At 36.8% G+C, this 23595-nt stretch overlaps 2 protein-coding genes and 1 non-coding gene across 3 annotated transcripts; all 3 read right to left on the reverse strand.

Annotated features, from left to right (window-relative positions):
- Positions 1-228: 228 nt before the first annotated feature.
- LOC128676063 (uncharacterized) lies at positions 229-6063 on the reverse strand. Its single transcript, XM_053756000.2, has 3 exons — positions 5949-6063; positions 2014-2130; positions 229-1775 (listed from the first exon to the last, which is right to left on the reverse strand). The coding sequence occupies exons 2-3, from the start codon at positions 2110-2112 to the stop codon at positions 579-581; spliced, it is 1296 nt and encodes a 431-aa protein (XP_053611975.1). The 5' UTR covers positions 2113-2130; positions 5949-6063; the 3' UTR covers positions 229-578.
- Positions 5477-5597, reverse strand: LOC128676211 (5S ribosomal RNA). The gene has a single exon (XR_008405384.1). It is a non-coding gene; the product is annotated as a 5S ribosomal RNA (ribosomal RNA).
- Positions 6064-6717: 654 nt separating the features above from the next.
- On the reverse strand, positions 6718-22790 carry CCT3 (Chaperonin containing TCP1 subunit 3). The gene is made up of 12 exons (XM_053755610.1): positions 22638-22790; positions 22496-22557; positions 22227-22403; positions 21352-21549; positions 20856-20980; positions 19600-19795; positions 17089-17243; positions 16290-16458; positions 15666-15758; positions 12227-12341; positions 9818-10008; positions 6718-8817 (listed from the first exon to the last, which is right to left on the reverse strand). Exons 1-12 carry the CDS (start codon positions 22666-22668, stop codon positions 8689-8691), a joined length of 1641 nt encoding a protein of 546 aa, XP_053611585.1. The 5' UTR covers positions 22669-22790; the 3' UTR covers positions 6718-8688.
- Positions 22791-23595: the final 805 nt, after the last annotated feature.

Here is a 23595-nt window from a genome sequence, read left to right on the forward strand (position 1 = left end):
GGCTTCTGGCAGCGGAGAAATTTATTACTTAATTACCTTAAGAAAACGCGTCGCGCCGACATCTCGACAGATGTTTTTTATTCCCGCGGAAAAACAAAACGCTTAAGAATGACATTAATTAATTCTTAATGAAATTCATCTTCACCCTCCCGTGTTTAATTTAAACTCTCGATTTATTACTTGTACAATTTGTCGTGGACACCCCGCCCGGCAATTAAAACGGAAACATTCGTAATTACATTTATTATCGGCAACACCAATCGTATATTTTATCTGTAATTGTTATTATTGTTAAAAAAACTAAAATAAATACTACGCAAGTTGTGTCAGCTTAATTACTATGGTGACGTTTTTGGCCAGTTTTTCAATTGTACAACTTATAAAATTTCAAATTAAATAATGTCTTCTATCAAAAACGAAATCAGTTGTCTTAATATTGTCCGTAATATTGTTGTCTAAACGAGACCCGGACAATAATTATGATAAAATAAAAAATACATTGTTACAATGTATAATATCGATGTTGGTAGTTTTAGTTGTTTTGAAAACGAACCAAAAACATAACATCCAATTTTTAGTTAGTATTTTCTCTGATAAGGATCATCGACAGTGGAATGGAACAGAGGTTCGTCGTATCTAAGATATCCATCGTCAGGTCTCACTACATCAGGAAACGCTTTGTGACTCAAAGGGTCAGTGTAAGTCAGCGTAGGCCCGTCGTGGTACTGATGGCTGTTAATTAGATTCCTGTTAATATTTCTATCATTGTCATTACTTGTCTTAAACTGTTCCTCTTTCTTTGGCAAAATTGGTGTGGGTGTAATTTTCTCGTCGATCTTTTTATCTTTATTACTCGATCCAGCTAAAGCAAGATCTCTGAAGTTCCTTTCTTCTTTCCTCAAAGGTGCGTACGGATATCTGTTGTTCCTAAATCTATAATCGTACCTTCCGTTTCTTGCGTAATAATCGTCATCGTATCGTTTATACGGATCTGCCGAATACCTGTATCTTAAATCAACACTTGGTGGTGTTCTCACCACTTCCGGCAGATGTGCGTAATATATGATTCTCTTAGGCTTCCTGGGAACATAATTATCGTATGTATCATCATACCGATCGACTCTCGGCACATAGCCGGGGATGTACCGTCTGCGGTCGTATAAATCATAGTACGGATCGCGTCTGTGTAAATCTTCGGTTGGATAATATCGATCATCATAGTATGGTCTTCTTGATTCCGCCGGGTAATATACTGCTTGTCGCGGATAGACTGGTTTGATCGGTTTGTTACGGTCTTCTTCGCCAGGCCTGACAAATTCAGTTCGGATATTTTCCGTTCTCTGCGCTCTTTGAATAGATTCTTTATCGTTGCGAGATTCTGATGCCTCTAATTGTTTGTGTTGGGTGACGAAGTTTATTCGGGGCATTCTTGAATTTATTAAGTCACCAGAAGGTTGTGGGGGAGTTAGAATGTCGTCTCTTTGTCCGTCATCGCGATCAGGGAAAGGCAGTTTGATCCAATTTTCATTTGAAGCTCTTGCGCCGCGGCCTGTGGGTTTGTCTGTAACTCTTTCTGTTGTTTGGAAGAGTGGGAGAACTTCCTTGACTTCAGGGTTGGTGATGGATATTTTAGTCGTGGGATCTTCCTCCGGGGGTAAAGGGCCTGGGATCCAGGGCGCCGGTTGGTTGTTTCGGTCCGAATGAGTGTTGTAGAACTTTTCTTCCTCTATGACGTCACGCCGACCTCTTGCCATGTCTGACTCAACTGGGTTCTCCTGAAAATGTTCAAAAAGTTGTGTTTCATTTTACAAATTCGATCGATAACTTTATATGTAATTGATTTATTCATTTGATTGATAGTAAACGCTAATAGAGAGAAAAATTGCGACTTTACAGACTAAGCTAATCCCTATTTGGTTGAGAGAACAAAAAACTTTGCCATCTCTTCGGAAACCAACTCAGGTTCATCATCATCATCTACATTTAATTTAAATAGGTAAGTGTTTAGCTCACCTGACCATGTTTTTGGAAGTCATTCTGTATTTCCAAAGCGAAGGCAGCGGCGATGAGTGCCGAGCACGAAACAATTACAGCTTTAACACTATACATCATGATTCTCTCACGTTCTTCCTGTAAAAGTATCAAACAGCCTAAATTTAATAAATAGACAGTGCTAAAAATTGTATTCCACAAGTATTGGTTAGAGCTAACTATGGCTGGGATAGGGTTGTTTGGAAGTTAGTTTACCTGACAGATTTCAATATGATATTATGATATTTTAACGCTTTTGTCATGTCACATAATTATGCTAACTAATTTTGAAAATAATAATAAGATGAAAAATTTCTGAAATTCCCGCTCGATTCCAGAATTGTTTCATTTCATTATTATTTATGTTTTAACAAAAATTGCTAAAACAGACCTTAATTATTGTTTGATAACATACAATTAAACATGCAATAAACGACAATCATGCAGGCGAAACCGGCGGAAAAAGCTAATGTACCTACCTATATTATATAAAATAGTTTTTGTTACCGATACAAAAGTATCTGATCCACTTTCCGCGCGTTTTCCCTACAGTTTTCCGGCGCTACAATAACGTAATGTTTACGCAGTTGATGTAAATTATTGAGAACACAGAAGGATAACATACTTTCCTTCTTCAAATTATATTTTTTGTGTACTTAATGTGATGTAAATGATTAGTCATTTATGGAAAATAAACATTTTTTCTTACTTTCTTTCAAATGAAGGAAAACATCGCGAGGTGACCTAGCCCCTGGTTGACTGTGAGATATGCCTTGCTCAGTAGTGCTTTATAGCGACGAGTCACACAATAGTTGTATGACTCGTAAATAGACCGCCATCTAGTGATAAGTGCGACTACTAGTGAACTAAATAGAGCCATACTCTTTGCTCAATCGCGTTCCGTTGTTTAGACGTGCGTCGACAGACAATGTAGAACAACGTAGAAATTGTACGAAGTTTGTGGTTGTTGTGTTTCGGCGTACAATAACGCACGACAATTTCAAAACCTATGGAAAACAACGTAGCCGCAACGTGCTACGACCTCGCAAGGGAGCTCGCTCAGTCGGCGGCAATAGGGCAAGGCTAAGTTTTTGCGAAACTTTGATTCGGTATACATTGCTGGTTTTTCATTGCGGTAATTAAAAGCACTCATACTAACTACGCAATGTTCACCCATTCGCTTGGGCATGTGTCTGAGTTCGGCGATGGCCAGTGAGTTGAATACAATCGGTAATCAATTAGAAATGAATTTGGTATCAACGAATCATATCAAGTCACATAGGAGAAGTGTCTCTTCTGTGAGCTCCATATATCAGCCAGTCAGTGACCGGTCCGGGCCGGAAGCGTGTCGACACTGACCGGAAGCGCCGGTCCGGTAGACCGTGACCATCATGTCACATCATCGGTTTTAGTTTTGGCGTTCCGGCTCGAGGTTAACTAAATAATCTTATATATCAAGGTGAATATAATAATTTTAGCAATGAAATACTAGTAGTTTGTAGCTTTGATAAATATTATTATAGTAGGTATGAAGTGAAAAAGTATCTGTGAAGGTCTAATATTTTCGATTTGACTAAGACATGAATCGAGAGTTAATTATTTCTGTATCAAATCAATATTTACTTTTTTTAACGGTACACGAAATAGGAACCTAGATGATTTAATAAAATATAGATCGCTTGTTCATCCATTGATAACAATAGATAATATAAAGCAATACAATAGATAATATAAAGCATGCAAATATAAAATCAACAATTTGTGATTAAACGTTATTGACCCTGAAAAATCTTGTATGGTTAAAAAAAGGCCAAAGCGACAGTTCCTTGCTCATGACACGAAACCAACAATAGAATACTATGAGGCCATGACACAGACATAGAGACAGAACGAGAATTGTTTTCACACTGACTGATGATCTTCCGTAAAGTGACCCAATGTGATGTAGCGGTGATGGCCCAGTGGTTAAGACGTTCCGCCTGTGATCGAAAGGTCCCAGGTTCGAATCCCACTCGCGCCACGTTTGTATTCCAATTTGACTCATTTACAATAGTTTTCATAAACCACCACTTGATTTCTGTAAAGGAAAACATCGTGAGCAAACCGTGCATTGGTGGACAGTTTAGTACGCTAGTGTGTATCCAACTATCTGCCAATAGATGGCGGTAGGTAGCCGTAAAAGTCATGTCAGATACCTTCAGGCAACTTGAATAAAATCTGACACCAGCGTTAGCAACTCGATATGATGATGACCTGACCTAATACCTACACTCGAAGGTATTTATTGGAATCCCACCAACTAGAGACTTATTTTGAAAATGAGGTACTTATGTACAACAATATAATTTTAAACCACACGTGTTAGGTACACGTGTAGTTCAAAGTTTCATCAAAATTTCAGCTCGATCGGATGAATATTTATGCTTAAAAATTTAACTGCCAGATTCCATCCGAACAAAAACATAGTTATCCTGGTTATCCTCGTACATATACTTAAATACATGCTAAATACTCTCTCTCTCTCTGTAATCCCGATCCCAGGGCTGTGACGCCGCGATGCCCCGGGTCAACGTCAAAAATAAACCTTAAAATTTTTGATGATCTAGCTGTGATTTCACAACCTGCCTGACGTCAATCTTTGGGAATGCTATTTTAGCCTATCAACTGCCACGACAACCAAGGAAGAATATGCATGGAGTGGTCTAGGGAATCACGCGAAAACATTTCTACAATAGTCTGCAATATGTCTGATCTCCACAGTTGTCGAATACCGACGATCATTACGCATGTTCATGATCATTACGCAGTTTTTATGAGTGCTTTTATTTACCGCAATGAAAAACCGTCAATGTATACCGAATCCGTCAAAGTATGGCGAACTTTTCCGCGATAGAGTGGAGCCAGTGAAACATGAACAAAACCAGTCAACCAGAAAAGCCTTTCCCTAATCCTTATTAAAATTCAAGGACCATCAGCCACAATGGTGTGTTTCCCACAAGTGACAGACGGACAACCGTTCCGCTCCATATAGCTACGTATTGACTGCTCACCGTTATGTTTGACCAATACATTGAACTCTGGGAACGACCTACATTTCTTGGAGCCCTGTGTGACTATTTTCAGCTGAATATGATACTTGATGTAGGTACTCATGTGACATGATTTCCCAAAAAACAAAAGTGCGAACCTCGTTTGTACTAAAGTTATTTAGCAAAATAACACTTAGCAAAAAAGCTTTGGCCAAATAATGGTTGGTTACGTCAAGTCATCTATTGACAAAAACAATTATTGCAAATGACTGAGATTCCAAAAGAATAATTTAATATAATTGACTAAGACTAAACGTAGGGTATCTTATAACCCAAAATGCCCACGGGAGCGAAGCCCCGCGGCGCAGCTAGTTTGATTATAAAATTTATTAAAGGCAACAAAAAAAAATAAAAAAAGCCAACACATCACGTGGTGTTCCCAGGCGGTCACCCATCCAAGTACTGACCACGCCCGACGTTGCTTAACTTCGGTGATCGGACGAGAACCGGTGTTTTCAACGTGGTATGGACGTTGGCAATAGAAGTAACGAAATATTTAAATACTATTTACACTTCTAAAACTTCTAAAATCTCAATTTATGATAATTATGGAATTAATTTTAAAAAATCGTATCGTACTCATATTACCCGACCGTAACTAAAATAAAGCTGAAATGAAAAGGCTTTACTAAACAAGTGAAGCCCGAAATTGACAGGGCTGCATAGTTTATGTTCTCTGAACTTGTTAAAAGAATGTCTTCCATTATCAGATTAAACAAGTTAATACTAGTTAAGTATATCTTTCCCAATCGGAAATTCAAACTTATGATAAAAGATAACCACGCCAAAACTGATATTTTTTTTAAATTAAAAAATGTTTCCACCAACCTTACATCCCAACACGAGGTTCACTCAGCTAGCACCAACACTACAATGCTGCTGCAGCGGTCGCGCGACCGCCCGCTACCATTGTCTTGCTAATAGGCAGGATGTCGATTGTACGGTTTTGGCCATATTTTATTTAGATTTCAGCTGATATCACTGATTGGACCATTTGTTTGCTGATAGTTCAGCTAACCAGGAACAACTTTTAGCTAATGTATCTATGTGAAAAATGTTCCCATATGAATCACATATTGTTATGCGAAATGCTCCTAAATTCACACGAATTAAAATCTCTATATGGCGACGAACGAACTTTGACGGAATCGATATATATTAGTCAAGTCAGATGTCTTTAGCTATGAATACAGTCTATGATCCAAACCCACCAATATCGTACATATGTATTGCAAAAACTTTACATTAATTATTAGAAAATCTTTAATAGAAAATGATTATTGATTCTATTTTAAAATTGTATCAAAACTCGGTCAACCGTTATAGGTCAAAGACCAATAAACGCCATGTATCAGTAAGGATGGCCGCACTGCGCCGGCGACGCGTGTCCAATCTAGTCAATCTATTGTTACTGACCATAACCCTTTGTCCCCTGGCTTGTACCAATTCTCTACCCTTGTTTTGTGACCAATTCGAGTTTATAACTTATAATTACATATTCATTATTTACTAGCCCGCGTTAATTTTGTGCGTCCGCTAATAACTTATTTTGTTTTAATGATAAATCGAATATTTTATAAAAAATAAAACAACCAAGTAGTAGTAGACAAATTTAAATCTTTAATACTATTATTGTTTTTTAAAAATAGCGATCGAGAACTTAAATGCACAAACAGAATCGTGTGACCAAACAAAATAAAACTAAACCTTATTGTGTAGAACATAAGTATCATAACGTCGAAATAAGTAAGGCATCGTTAGCATTGTAGTTATGCGAAAGCTAATTTGACAATAGATCGAATAGTAATTATTTATATTTCAAGTTAAAAAATCTACAGACCAAAATATATGTATTTAATTGTTAAACTATAATACACAAGAAACACATACATATCCGTTTTCTGAGTGATATATCGGATTCATAAAGCGTCCGAGCCGAGGGTCCGCAGTGCCCAACGAAAAATGACACTTATTGTGAAGATATCACCAGCTAGTTTGGAGTAACAAACTAATGTCAAATATATGTTTAGCGACAATAACGTTTTAAATCAGCCGATTGTTACATTTCCATGCTTAGATTTATTAACAGATAAATTGACAAAACAGGGCGGTTTATTGCTATCTCTGTCATCTTACTAACTTATGAAAGAAAAAGCAATAATTTAAAAAAAACAATAATACATTGTCTTTCTTTCTTTCAATATTGGACAAATTTGATGAGTGGTAACCGCCTAACTTGTAACTGATTATTCTTACTAATGTGTACGAGGATCTGTTTCATTGTTTGCTGATAAAGTATCTGATATCATATATGCAACATATCGAGCAGATAGAGTTAAAAATAATGTCGCACAAGTTGGAAAGAGCTAACTAGCAAATAACTTCAGGCAGATTTATCTAGTAGTTGGTTTTATCTGTCAGATTGCATTATGATATTTTATCATAGTGCTGAAACAGGCTCAATGTGTCCTAACAAGTGAGCGAATTATAATATTTGAAATCTATAAAAAATATAGATTATTTCGCTTTTCATTGGTGTCCTATTAAAACTAATACATAATATATGTATGCAAGAAAAGGTGATATATTCATTCAGATCTTAATGCACCGGTAATAAGGGCCAGTTTGCAATGAACTTGGACAGACGATGTAGTGTTGACGGTACAAACTACAGGACCAGCTATAGTCAAATCTATTAAACTCATGAACGGATGTTAAAATGTTTCAATACACGATATGCAGATAATGGTGTCATGGCAGACCAATTTTCCCTCGAATGTGAATAATTACTATACGGCATAATGTCGGTGTTCATAAATAATTCGCGGACCAAATGCTAGCTCGTTCAATGTATTTTAACGTCAACGAAACGTATATTAAAATCATATTTTATTTATTACTATATTAAATTATACAATAATAATTATTACTATTGTGAAGACAGATATGTCGACGTTGGAATCATTGCATTAAATTATAAACTGTTTTATTGTCTACTTTGAAATGGGTAGGCAATGTTCTTCAAGATTAGACAAAATTAATATGAATATATTTGCTCTAATCAGACGTTATTTTTTCTCATCCGTTTCGTGTGGTCCCGCCCTGGAATAGGACCACTTCGTAACAAAATCTCGACAGCCATTGAAGTGTCTTGGTTCTGGGGGGGCTACCATGAAACATCACGTAACACGTTATTGCGTCACGCGTTCTCATCTTTTTAACACGATGTGTAAACGATATGGGGAAAAGAGACAGCATGTCGAGTTGGTGACGTGCAACGTTTGTTGTAGGCCTTCAGGCAACAAAATATTTAGTATCGAACGCAGTCATTTATAGACATCGGACACGCAAATAATAATAAACGAGCAACATTTGGTCCAAGAATATTAAATATTATTGTCAGGTATACACACACACACAATCGGCGTCCAATCACTCGATACGGCGAACACGACGTACATTGCTCGTTTTTCCTTGCGCCAAGCTCACAAGCAAACCACGCAATGTACATCGCCATTAGTGTATATACGTGACGTTACATAAAATAAAGTTAGTTGTCCAATGACCCCTACATGTGACCCTCCTGTTGAGCCATGGCCGCGGGGTTGGTGGGCTCCGAGTTCTGTTTCTTGGACCCCGACACGATGTCGTCGATCCGAAGCAGTAGGATTGCTGTCTCTACCGCTGTTTTGTATACCTGGAACCGAAATGTAAGTACTTTATATAATGATGATACTAGCTGCGCTCCGGGGCTTCGCTCCCGTGGTAATTTCCGAATAAAAAGTACCCTATGTGTTATTCCAGGTTATATTATATCCGTGTACCAGATTTCATAACAAACCGTCCACTAGATTTTGCGTGAAAGAGTAACACATACACACGTTACACACACATACATACATCCTCACAAACTTTCGTATTTATTATATTGTGTATTTTTTAGGAAATATGTTGCATATTTAATCAATATTTAGTTTTAAAATTTGATGTACATTATTGGTTTCAATTTGGTGGAAGAAATACTTTGAAATGTCTATGTTTAAGTTCAAAAAACATAATTATGACATTATGATTTTTTTTACAGATCGACGAGGATATCTGGGCCATAAAGGCTGCTATCGAAAAATTAGAAAATAAAATTATTTTTGCAAGTTTCCATTTTTATCATTTGTTCAAGTAACCTTGGTATTGCCTGTTCAAGTAATTTAAAAATTATTATTTCATATCGAAAGAGCTCTTAAAATATTTCGTGGTCGTATATTTACAAATAAATAAATATATAGGGGCAAATTGAGTTAGCCCCAAAATTCTAGATTTGTGTTATGGGATACTAACTCAACGATACTATATTTTATAACAAATACATATATAGATAAACATCCAAGACCCGGGCCAATCAGAAAAAGATGACCATTAGGCCGCGGAGGTCGTCAAAATATGCAACAAACAAACCCTTCATAAAAATCATTACATTATCACCTGTTTTGACGACCCTCGGTGGCGCAGTGGTAAAGTCTTGCCTCTGAACCGAGAGGTCCCGGGTTCGATCCCCGGTCGGGTCATGATGGAAAATGATCTTTTTCTGATTGGCCCGGGTCTTGGACGTTTATCTATATGTATAATGTATGTTATAAAATATAGTATCGTTGAGTTAGTATCTGTGTGATTTGTCCTGATTGATATATGTATTTATTTACCTGTAGTTTAACAGCTAGCGGTTCCCATATCCCCTTGACGGCCATGTCGACGATCTCCCCGGTGTCGCCGTCGATGCCGGCGCTGCAGCCGGCGCCGGCGCCCGCGGCGGCCGCGTGGCGCGCGCGCAGCGCTGTGAGCGTGCGGATTGTGTTGGCGCCGCAGTTCTGCGCGAGCGTGCGCGGGATTATTTCTGCGGGGAGTAAAACATGGTATGATTATCTGTATCTAATCTAATCCTAACTAATATTATAAATGCGAAAGTAAATTTGTTTGTTTGTTACCTTTTCAAGTTCTACCTACACAACCAATCATCTTTAAATTTTGCATACATGTAGTTTGAAGTATGGAGAAGGACATACGGTACCTTTCATCCCGGAAAATCAACGCGGTCGAAGCTGCAGGCAAAAGCTAAGTAATATATATTAATGCTATTTTATATATTTTTTAGGATAATAAATCCACACAGCCAAGACCTTATTGAATTGCTGCTACACACCAGTGGCGAAGCCTCCATACAACACGATTCCTGCCGGCTTACCTTGACAGATTCTAATATATATATTTTTTTATTATTAACAATAATACGAGGGGAGGTCAATAAGTTCGCGGAATGGAGGGGTTGGTGGGGGTAGGTTTACTCGTCCAGGTAGTTACTAGTTGAGCACCTCATTAAGAGTATACGAATACCTTACCCCCGCGGTCTACTCTTAGAAAAATCCTTACTAGTTACTATAGGCATGTAAGCCGACGAACGATCGCATTACCTACCTTAGTAATATTAAAAACGAGCCCATATAAAACGACAATTTTATCGTGAGCCACATTATTACATTGCGCGCTTTCTAAATACATTCTTTAATATCGTAATACTAGATACGCAATGCATTTGAAATCGCGCAAACGCACACATAAGATTTTACTATCGCGTCTCGGTCACGACAACCCTAGGCGGGTTGTCGTGACCGAGGCGTGATGTTTTCGGGAATTTTAAGAATTAGGATGAATGAAATTCACACACACATGCTTAATACCACTACATAGAACCAACCGTCGATATACGGCGACCTATAACCCGATCTCAAATCGCCTCCCAATCTTTTTGTAGCAGGTATTAAGGATTAGATTGGCTTGGCAACTATTAACCAATCAGAGCGATCTGCCTAGCGTCCTGTCAAAATCAGTCACACTCATTCATTAGTTAACGCGCGCATTTGCATTGCACAGGTTTTTTATGCTAATTTATTTGTTGTGATTTGTGTTGTTTGATTGTGAAACCTAAAAAATAGAAAATAGTGAAATTTTACTTGCCAAGAGTGTGCGTAGTGTTTCTGTAAAGGTTTGTTTGTTTTTATTGTTTTTTGTCGTCGCATAGGTCGTAGTACGTCTATGAGAAATTTACGCGTTATCCGGGTTTTTGATCCGGCTTTAACTATATTTTTTTTTCACGCCAAGCCACTGCTACACACACATTTATTTATATCTCTTTTTATTATTTTTTAAGTTTCTTTCTTTATTTCTTTGTAATGTATGTGTATGCGTAACATACAATAAACGCTTTTATCTAATTTTATTTATGACTTTCCACAGGTATCTTACGGAGGGCAGTCGCTAACTACGTAATATGCGCATCTATAACAAAAACGGAGCGAGTGACATGTATTGGGTCGATGTATAGGAAATTGCTGGATTGCTGGCAATAATTGGATCAGGATGGCCCAGGACAGGGATGGTTGACGTGGACGGAAGGACGCCTATGCCCAGCAGTGGGTTACTGAGGGTTGCAGATAATGACGACATGTCTAAAGCAACTTTCCTTAGTTTATCTTTTGTTGTGTATAATTAATTTACTGTAACACTTTTTTCTACTGTAATTTAGGACAAATAAAAAAGTGGATTTTCTTCATGTTCATTACTAGTGATGTAAAAATACGACACAAAAATAATTCATAAAAATGCATTTGTATTATTTAAAGCTTTAAATAATTATTTGGGTGAATAGATTTCAAGGTAAATAAGAGACAAAAAGTCTATTATAAGACAGATATGGAATGAGGCCACAATCAAAATTCAGAATCTCAAATTGATTATACATTATAAGTACCCTTTCATTTCCTTTTTAAACACTTTTCGATACCTCGTAAAACAGATTGTGGATATGACAAACGACTTTTTGAATCCATGAACTGTTAAGTCAATTCAAATCATTAATTTCATTGAAACGAATTAGCATTTCAAAACTGAAACACTTCCATATTATGTTAACAAGAAACAACACTTTCGAAAAGGAAGAAAAAATAGTAAAAATCTTGAACCGTTGAAGTCATTAATTTCTTTGAATCCAACACTTTAAATTCAATTCAGTTCTATGTTATGTTAGTAATAAAGTTAAAAATATAGAAATAACGAACCGAGCGCCTGCGCAACAGCACGATAGGGCGACGAGTGCGCAGCGCGCGCTGCCAGCGCCTGCGCCAGCGCCAGCTCCGCCGCGCCGCCGCCCGCCACCAGTCGCGGGCACACCATCTGACCACACAGACAATAATACACTACCCGTCCCGGCGTCGCTCGGGTTCAAACATAATAAATTATACCCCCAAACCTTCCTCAGGAATCACATGAAAATCTATGCAGTAATTGACGAGTAAAAATAATACAAATAATAAAACAGTAAATAATACATTTCTACAAAACGCGAACACAATTTTTTTTTTTGTTTTGAATTGTGAATAAAATTGTGAATATTAGGTAACATGAATGTTAGGTACATATGAAATTGGCGTTTTGTTGTACTGGCCACTTTAATCACAAATTTCTCCTCTTTGGATAGGAATTCCAAATTCAAATTTATACAGCTATTTACAGGTCTACCCGATGTACCTGCGCAGAAGTATAATCTTTGTATGGCGCGAAAATATTTTAGCTAATCAGAGCGCGCCATGTTTGTTTACCCGCGAACAGAACTGTCCGCTATTGGCTGACGCGTACGCGCCATGTCTGAGTCCGCGCCGTCGCGTCGTACGCACGAATCAATGATTGATTTTTTGAATTTTAAGACTTATGTCCTAGTAATATGGTCGTTATTTTATTGAGTTTGTATTCGGTTTGATTCGGCGGTAGGACGCGCTATTCTGCGCCATCGAATATTGCCGATGTAACTTATAAACGTGGTGGTACTGTACACATGTATTTGTGTTTCGTTAACCGTCATTCATTTGTTTTTTTCTTCTGATTTTTCTGTTTGCGTCACTCAGTTATAAAATGGAAAACTTGAAATATAGCGTTATTTACGAGTACAAGTTCCACCGTGGCACCAATCCACCGTGGTTCCAATGTATGGCGATCGTGTCGCAAAAGAAAGCACAGCACGTTTTTGGTTCCAACGTTCTGGAAATTTCAACCTGCAGAACAAGCCCCGTGGACGGCCGGAGACCCTAGTTGATAATGAAGAATTGAAGGCTATTGTGGAAGCGGATCCATCGCAAACCACGTCCGAGTTAGCTTCAGGCTTCGGTGTTAGTGATAAAACTATTTTAATCCATTCGAAGCAAATAGGGAAGATTAAGAAACTTGAAAGGTGAGTACCTCACGAATTGAGTGAAGCAAACCGCCAAACGCGTGTCGACTGCTGCGTTACATTACTTAACCGGCACAATAATGAAGGGTTTTTAAATCAAATCATTACCTGTGATGAAAAGTAGATTCTCTACGATAATCGGAAACGCTCATCGCAATGGCTGGACCCTGGCCAGCCAGCCAAATCCTGCCCCAAACAAAAATTGACCCAAAAAAAAGTTACTTGTAAGCCACAGATCATTTAAGCTTAAGACCACGCTTAGATACATTTTAATATGAAAACGCAATAAATTGCGGGGGGGTGCGGGGGAAGGTAGCTTAGCTCTCATTGGAGCGTTCAAAAATACTTCAAAATTGACAAGGTTTTGACAACTTACTAGTGTTGGGCGACACAATGACTTCAATCGAGAATTTCTAAGGCCAGACACACATGGTCCACATTAGTGAGAAAAACAAATTCTCGTCTCGAACAGAGTACGGGAGGTCTCGGAAAATATATATCTGTATGACTAACAATACAATATTGCAACAGAAAAATTATATAAAGAAAAGACAATATATTATTTATTTGATCTTTATTACTATAGTTCATTATAGTAAATATTGTTGAGATAAATGATATGACAATTTGTTTTGTTTAGACATTCTCAAAAAGGATTGACGTTAGGCGCCGGTCATAAAAATTAGAATCGAATCTCCAAAATTTTAGTGTTTATTATTCATAAAAAAGTATAGCCTACTTCGAGTTCAAATTATGTTTTGTCCCTATAGCACTTTACAATATTTGACATTGACAGAAAGAGACAAAACATATTTTAACTAAAAGTAGGCAGTAATTTTTGATGAATTATACTTTTTCTTATTTAACCAAAGTTTCGTTTCAATATATCTCCGAGTAAATCTTTTCACGTCCTTTTTGAATAACCGCATAGTCCAAAAACCATGGCATCCCTGCTCATACATTATAAAACGTCATTGACTATCAGACTTTTTGACCAAATCCTATCCTTCTTTATTTTTAAGATAAAAATACAAGGTATCAGCTACCTCAACAAAACCAAATTTCTTAAAAAAATGGGTGGGCCCGTTTGAACGTGAAGACGTAAAGAAGTAACAAATGTAATCACAAGCAAACAAGTCTTTCTCAATAGGCTATGATCCAAGGAATTAAAAAATATATATAAACATAAGGCGTTACATACCAGCACACTAGCGCCATCATCATCATCATCGATTATCATCAGTTCATCGATCGGTTATCATATCTTATGTGTCCCGTCACTACCTTACACGTGCCAAGGCAGAGCGAGATAATTATATGTTTGTGCCATATTGATTTAAGTGCGAAAGAAAGAGCTAGATATATTTTGTTCTTATAATATTGTTTCCAAAACAACATGGTTTGGAAAATTATCAAATTAAATTATAATAAAAAAATAATGACTTGTTGGTGAAAAGTGATTCCATCTTTTGTTAGCCTGGACGTTGCGCTACACTATCCACACCATTTCACGGCACAATACGGCATCATCGTTTTGATATTGATTTTATTTATGAGCAAACTGGCACAGCCTTCGCTTCGATGGTCGCCGGCGGTATAACCAAAGAAAAGGGGGCGGGGCCCGATCTTATGCAGTGTCACGACATAAGCTTGGCGAATGGATATGCCGGTGATGCGCGGTCTTAAGGTTAAATGGTCTGTGTTGTAAGTGTTTGGTGGACTAGTGCCGCTGTCGTTCATTACAATTTTCTCAAATCTGACCAAACGATTACAGCAGACGTCTAAATTGTCAGCAATTGCAAACTATGATGGAAAAGCTAGCTGCTAAACAACCGAGGCTAGTCAATAGTCCACGCCACTGCTGCTTCACAACGCTAGACCACACACTGCACAACAAACGGCTACCAAATTAGAGGAGCTTCAATTGGAATGTCTAAGACATCCACCGTACACCCCGGACCTTGCTCCAACAGATTACCATTTTTTTCGAAATGGGATAACTTCTTCCAAGGGAAAAAAATCAACTCCGATAGGGCAGTCCAAACCGCCAGCAAAGATTTTATTGATTCCCGTCCGAATGGTTTTTTTAGTAAAGGGATCAATGAACTACTTATGAGATGGCAAAAGTGCATAGATAATAATGATTAAATAAATATATTTCTTTGATTAAATAAATATATTTTGTTAAAAAATATTCGACATTTTGTTCCTCCTATACCAAACGCCAATTTCATATGTAAGGACCTAATATTTCAAATAAATTCTTGGCTTACCAAATTCTTGGCGACATGCAAAGCGTCTTGTAGGTTCCTCTCGATCTCATTCAGCACGTCCTTGGAAGCGCCTCGCAGTAATATCGTACACGCCTGGAATTATACAAATCCGTATTTAGGACCCGTTTCAGCACTTTAGTGTTAAAATGGATCATATTAAATTCTATCTGGCCAGTTAGCCCCTTTCAACACTTGTGAAATCCAATTTTGAAGGAAATATAAATTTTAATGTGAATTGATATGCGAATTTCTCTCTACAGGGTGACTTTTTATATACATGCTCAGTCCATGATACTGAACAACTTTTCGTATGGCAATAAATCCGAAATCGCGAAAAAAAAAAATCTGCTGATAAAAAAATCTGATGATTTATATAAATATTTTCTCGAGGAAAATGTATGGATCAGCAGATTTTTTTTCGCGATTTCGGGTTTATTGCCATACGAAAAGTTGTTCAGTATCATGGACTGAGCATGTATATAAAAAGTCACCTATATGGATCAGAAAATATTTATATTTTCTTCGCCATTTAGGGGTTGCTCACATACAAAAAGTTGTTCAGTATCATGGGCTGAGCGTGTAGACAAAATGTTGCCAATGTATAAAATGTCACCCTGTGTTTACCTTAGGGTTCTTGCACTCTGTGATGAAGGTAAAGTACTCGTCACCGATCTTCTTGATCTCGAACTTTCCAGCCTGAGTGCCGACATCCGACTCCTTGAGCTCCTCCGTGCGGTTGACGATGGTGGCGCCGCAGGCGCGAGCGAGACGGTTGTTGTCTGTCTTACGTAGTCTGTGGATAAATAATAATACGAATCACAAAAATTTTACCAGTCCTGAAGTATACTTGACGAAATAATATATTACACTAGATACATAGTACAAAACAGTCGTATCCCGCTAAGCATACATAGATTTTTTAAACTGCGCAACGGATTTTGATGCGGCTGTTTTTATTAAATAGAGTGATTCAAGAGAAAGGTTCAGGTGTATAATTTACTATGGTTTATGTTTTATGGAAGGGCGGGTCGCTAGTCTAGATTGTCTCTTGGGTTTTATTAACAATGAAACCCCGGCCGCGCTGTTATTACGATCCGTCTTGCGGAAGGAATCATTTCCAAAATCAATCATTCATAAAATTGACATTACAGACAATCATTCATAAAATTGACATTGACAGTACAGATTAATTATTTTTCAAGCCAGATAGTACAACAGATAACAGATTCTTGTTTTTGTTAAAATTTGAAAAATTGTAATGACAGCGTGGCCGCAGCGGTCGAAACGCTCTGAGAACCACTCAAGACCCGGGACAATTTAAAAAAAATCATTATCCGTTTTGACCTGACCGGGGATGAAACCCGGGGCCTCCAGTTCAACTTTAGCCACCTTTTTTTTAATAGGATGGTAAAATTTAAGCTACCTTCTGATGGCTGTGATGCCGGCTTTGACGAGATAATGCTGAGCGAGATCCGAGACACCCTTCTCCGTGAACACGAGGTCCGGCTTCAGGGCTATGATGTCCTCACACTGCCTCTGCACGTGCTCCTCTTCCAGTTGCAACAGCTTTGTGAAGTCCTGGGAATTCATTATATTTATTAATACACTTCTTTAAACTTTATTGTTAAAAGTAAAATTATATTTGTAAACAAACAGCGAATCTAATGCAAAAAGCATACTCCTAACCATTATAATACACTAGCGTACCGTCCCAGCGTCACTCGAGTACAAACATAATAAATTATACCCCTAAACCTTCCTCAGGAATCACTCTATCTATTGGTGAAAACCGCATAAAAATCCGTGCAGTAATTTATGAGAATAAGAATAAGAATATTTATTTGTGAGACATAGGTAGGTACATTAAAAATACAGTTGAAATAAATTTGTAGGTAGTATCACTATGCTGTCTTCAAAGACTTACAAATATTGTTAATTATCATTTAACGTGCAACAGTCAAATTTATTTTAAACATTTGTCATTTATAAATTCATCAATGGTGTAGTAACATTTTTGTACTAGGAGAGAAGTCAAGCGTTTCCTGAAGGTTTTAAAATTTTCATTTTTTAAATCCCGCGGCAATTTGTTATATAACTTTGGCGCCATACAGATAAAACTATTTCTTTTCATTGTTGTTCTACAAATAGGTACACGAAGTCTGTAGCCCCGTCTTTGGGTATTTTTCCTAGTATTTATAGATGCTAGTGTCGGAAATAGGGACTCATTTGATTTTACAAAACTAGCTACTTCTAATATAAATAGTGATGGTAAAGTATGATGGTATAGTGTTCCTAAAGCTATCCTGGCAACTATCTGTACTTTTTAAATTCATTATTGCTCTAATGCATCTTTTTTGCGCTTTGAATATTAAATTTTTATTTACTGAGTTTCCCCAAAAAATCAGGCCGTATCTTAATATAGATGACACAAAAGCGTTATAGGCTACCAGTGCCGTGTCAACACTTGATACTTTCCGTAGGTTTTTTATAGCATACGCAAAACTATTTATTTTCTTACATAACGCTGTGCTTGCCAATTCGTTTGATAATTCATTTGGATACCAAAAAATTTTGATGATACAGACTCAATAATGTCATCATTATACTTTGCAACAACATTCGGTATTTGTGTGTATTGCCGAAAGTACATTATTTTTGTTTTAGTTATATTGAAATTCAAGTTGTTTATTCGCATCCAGTCAATTATTTTAGCAATGGTATCATTAATTTCTTTTTCATATGTCAATATATTATTACATTTAAACAATATTGTGCTATCGTCAGCATAAAGTGTCATTGGGTGTTTAGTACATTCTGGTAAGTCATTTATATACACTATAAATAATAAAGGACCTAAAATACTTCCTTGTGGAACACCATTCTCAACCAGCCGCGACTGCGAATAGTATTGTTGTTCCAATTTGTATTTATTGTTTATTCTTTTTACAACAGTCTGGTGTTTTCTATTATTTAAATATGATTTTATTAGATTTAGAGCAACCCCTCTGATACCATAAGTATAAAGTTTATGTAGCAATAGTTTATGATCTACATAGTCAAATGCCCTCGACATATCCATCAGAATTGCACATATATGTTGTTTGTTGTCCACGGAATCTGTAACTAGTTTAAGTAATTTATAAATAGTCACATGTGTACTAAGGTTTCTACGGAACCCATGCTGTTCTGTGGCAAGTATATTACATTTTTCGAAAAAATCGTATATTCTATTATAAATAACCTTTTCTATTATTTTCGATAATATTGGAATTAATGCGATGGGTCTATAATTTTCTACTAAATGCGGGTCACCTTTTTTATGCAGAGGTTTAATTACAGAAACTTTTAGTGCTTCAGGAAAGCTACCTTCACTAATACACATGTTTATAATATGGGATAGAGGTGATGCAAAATAGTCCGCACATAACTTAATAACCTGTGTCGTGATTTCATCATATCCTAGTTAATCGCGAACAGACAGACAGACGCTGTAGAGGACTTTGTTTTATAATATGTAAGGATAAGGATGTATCATCTTAATATGTTAAGTTTTGCATGCAGGCGCGGGCTCGGCGTAAAAAACAAACCTTAAAATCTCGAAAAATTAGATAAATATTTTTTTTTTAAATTTGGTCCATTTTTCACTACCTATTCTACTAACAAAATCTGTATATTACCAATGTGACTACTATACAGTTCCTATTGACCCTAAATAGTCGTCTATTTCTTTTTTCGTAAATATTTCCTACTAGATGTTGCCCGGGGTTTCGCTCTCATGGGGATTTTGAGATAAAATGATAAATACAAAAGCATTACACATGATTTTATATCTGTGGATAAAATTCTGAATTTTCTTAAAGAATGACCGTGATTTTACTATGAAATTCACGCGTGATGAAAAGCTAGTAATATTGTAAAAGTATAGATGTATTACCTGGTCTCCGAGGATCTCAATGTTGGTCTGGCTCTCGCCCTTCTTGTACTCGAGCGGGCAGTCCAGCAGCACGATGCGCGGGCGCAGGATGCAGCGCCGCATCTTGGGGTGCGTCACGTCCTTGTTGATCATGACGCCGTTGAGCACACACGACTCCTCGATACTACCCCCGGGGATTTTCTCGATTTTCGCGTAGCTGTTGAATCAAATAAATAATTGTAGGATGGCAACATTAGGAAGAGACAGATAAGGTTAGAGAGAGCTAAAAGTTAAGATGGCGTAAGGTTCAAAAATAGGAAATGACTATATATATATATATATTAGGGCAAAACACACAGATTGAGCTAGCCCCAAAGTAAGTTCGAGACTTGTATGGGATACTAACTCAACGATTCTATATTTTATATATATATATATATATATATATATATATATAAACATCCAACACCCGGGCCAATCAGAAATAGATCATTTTCCATCGTGACTCGACCGGGCATCGAACCTGGGACCACTCGGTTCAGGGGCAAGCACTTTACCACTGCGCCACCGAGGTCGTCAAACCAAATTAACCCACTAATATTACAGAGGCGAAAGTTTTAGAGTATGTTTGCTACTTCTTCACGCTCAAACGTCTCAGCCAATTTTTATGAAACTGGGCATTGAGGTAGCCGATACCTCAAATTAACACATTTTTATCCCGAAAGTACGCGATTCCAGTAGGATTTGGTTAAAAAACTGATAAACAATGGCGCTTTGAGAAGATTTAAAGTTGGTTGGAGAGTCCATTTTCAAAATATATGTAATTAATAAAAACAAATTCAACTATCGTATAAAACTACAATTTTGTAACAATTTATTAAGAAGTCATTACCATAAAAGTAATATTTAATGTTGCTGTTGAATAAACGTAGCTTTTATTGCGAACATTATTACCACGATGTGACGTCACTTCTCGCCACGGCATTTAGTATGGAGGTTAAGACGAGTCCAAAAATGTGTGATATTATTTTTGTCATATCTTTGAAAGCATTGTGATTACAGTATTTTTTCACTGGAGTTTCTATTAATATAAGGGCTTTCGAATAATCATCGAAACAACAGATTGTCAACTAGCCTATTACTGGCCTAATGACTGAGTCACTACTGTCTATTTTGGCAAGAAAATGATCCCAAGTAATTAATATTATCATATCAAGATTTTGTTTAGTGCTCGGGCTACAGATATACTTGTCTACAGAATTAGAATTAAAACTCACTTTTTAATGTCAACTTCAAGTCTGCCATTGTCGTTGACTGCAACTGTGTTGACAGCATCCAGTGCAATGTCTACAGCTAGGTCGGCCCAGCGACCTATGTACTTAGTGCCCACACACGTACGGATCTGTGAAATTAAATAATAATAATTGTTGATTAATTATAACATGTTTTAAAACAGATTTGTAGAAGTGTTCTGTACAGTTAATGAAAACCATCAATATTTAATTGCAAATCAGTATCACATTTAAATTTGAATCAACTTTCATGCATACAAATATTTTTAATGTGTAACATCAAAACAGAGCATTGGATTAAGGTGGTTTACAATATTTGCCATTAACAGAACAAGAAATACATACTTTAACTTAAAGTATTCTTTAACTTTTTTATGAATAAGAGAGAAGTAGGCACCATGTGCACTAATTTTACAGAATGCAGGGAACTAAGTGATAATTAAACATGTCAATTTGTGAACAAACAAAAAATCTCACTTACAACTTCTTTAAGCTTGTCCCTGTCATTCATATCAATAGGCACAGATATCTTCTCCTGCAGCAGCTTGACAGCATCCTCAAGGGCCTGACGGTACTCGCGGATGATAACTGTGGGGTGGATGTTCTGTGCCAGGAACTGTTCCGCCAAAGCCAGCATCTCGCCTGCCAGGACTATCACTGATGTTGTTCCATCACCAACCTTCAAATTGACAAACAGTTTGAGAATAAATTTAATTACATATTACAAACTGTCCCTCTTAAACATATCATCATATCCCTCATCCTGGTCCCTTCTAATTTACTCCTCAGGGAAAAAGGTGAATGAAATGGTCCCACAATGGGAATTCTGCAGTAAATACTCTTCTGGTGCTTGTGCTAGCATCCCTAACCAGTAAATAATAAGTATCCCTACTAATACTCCTTCACTTGTTTGCTTACTGCTGAATGCTGTGATGTATCCAACCTGACTACTTTACAATCTCTCTCCATTTGTGATGTTTAGCCTGTTCTCGAACTTTGGAGACCTTGCAAACTCTAAAAGATTCTATCCATTTTTTGTTAACAAATGTTCATTTATTTCAGAGGTTACAGAACTACCTGTATATACTGTATGTACTACCTAAAGCCTAAAAATATTTCAGAGAAATTGTAGTGAAAAAACATATTGTAATAACAGAGACATATTGTCACTTTATAGAAACTGCATCATTCAATAAATTTATAGTCTATCAAAATATATATATTATCAATGGAATTTGTAGGTACTACGTTCGCGGAGTACTAATTCCATGGTATTTGTTTCAACAGATAATTTGATATCAAATTTGACAGATCCACAATAATATAGACACGACAATGAATGACTAATATTCTAACCTCTTCATCCTGTGTTCTCGCGATTTCTATCATGGTCTTAGCGGCCGGATGCTGCACAGTGATCTCCCGGAGAATGGCATTACCGTCGTTGGTCATCACGATCCCGCCCATGGGGTCCATCAACATCTTCAACATAGCTTGAGGCCCGAGGCATGTTCGTATTACATCCGCTATTGCCTATAACATAAGCGAAACATGACGTTTTATGACTGCAAACTATCATTTACTGTGAAAATTTCAAGTTAAATCACTTATGAATAGTAAATTACCTTTGCAGCATTTATATTTTCCAACTGAACCTTCCGGCCGGAGTCACGTTTCGTGTTTTGGCCTGAAAAAGGTAATGTCGCCAATGTAAATGTTTCCGTCCTTTTGTGAGAAATAACACAGGATATACTTTAAAATACTCACTCAGTACTAAAATGGGCTGTTGACCGAACATATTGAAAGTAATTTATGCAAGATAATCCTATAATAATTCACAAAATCAAGGGAAATTAATTCACACTTCTGATATCCACAAAAATCGCGTGGTGACAAGTGTTGCCATTAATATTTATAAATTTGTCACTGTCAAAAAATATCATGATGACATATCCTCATCTTAGATTAAATATAAAAATGTGAAAACTAAGGGTCCATGGAAAACCCTAAATTATGAACCATTATAGTGATTTTTAATGTACCTACCACATTATATTACAATTATATTTGAACAATATGTAATCCTACATGGAATTTATAAAATTGAAATATTTTTGGGTGGCAATACAAGTTACTTAATGTCAAGTTTTTTTAAAAAAGCAGTGTCGTACTTAGGCAACAGAGATTATGTTATACATCAAAAAATTAAACAAACCGACCTTATAGAAGTCCATTACCATTTTCTAAAATAATACTGACGATAAATTTTGTTTATACAAAACACAAAAAAAGCGATTGAATTTTGAACAATCTCGTTTGCGTACTTTAACGTATAATTTAAATACTGATTGGCACTCATAGTTTGCGTACTTTAACGTATAATTTAGATACTCATAGATGGCAGCAGGTGGACGTAAAAAAGTTGTTACAACGTCCGCCTATGATTTCTGTGACCGGGAAGTCAGATTTGTATCCTCACTACATTTATAAGTATAGTCCACAGATATTAGAACATTACATTGAAGGTATAGCCGGGAAATCCATCTGGTGCCTTTTATTCTGCACACGGAAATAGATAGGTACTTAATAACAACGACCCTCAACCAAGGCCAAGAGAGATACGACAGAAATATAATTACAAGTTCAACTACATCAGAAATTTTATAAGTACCTAAATAATTTTGAAACCTAGGTAGGTTTATTAAATGAAGCTAGGTATTTATTA

Source organism: Plodia interpunctella, chromosome 15 (assembly GCF_027563975.2).
Source record: "Plodia interpunctella isolate USDA-ARS_2022_Savannah chromosome 15, ilPloInte3.2, whole genome shotgun sequence".
Lineage (NCBI taxonomy): Eukaryota > Metazoa > Arthropoda > Insecta > Lepidoptera > Pyralidae > Plodia > Plodia interpunctella.

Bases quoted from the DNA above. Each gene is read 5' to 3' on its own strand.
- CCT3 (XM_053755610.1), bottom strand. From the start codon at position 22,668: ATGTTCGGTCAACAGCCCATTTTAGTACTGA. The intron at 22,404-22,495 runs GTAATTTACTAT...CTTATGTTATAG, and splicing joins AAAATATAAATGCTGCAAAG to GCAATAGCGGATGTAATACG. The intron at 10,009-12,226 runs GTTCGTTATTTC...TACTCCCCGCAG, and splicing joins TGCTGTTGCGCAGGCGCTCG to AAATAATCCCGCGCACGCTC.
- LOC128676063 (XM_053756000.2), bottom strand. From the start codon at position 2,112: ATGATGTATAGTGTTAAAGCTGTAATTGTTTCGTGCTCGGCACTCATC. The intron at 1,776-2,013 runs GTGAGCTAAACA...GAACATTTTCAG, and splicing joins ACTTCCAAAAACATGGTCAG to GAGAACCCAGTTGAGTCAGA.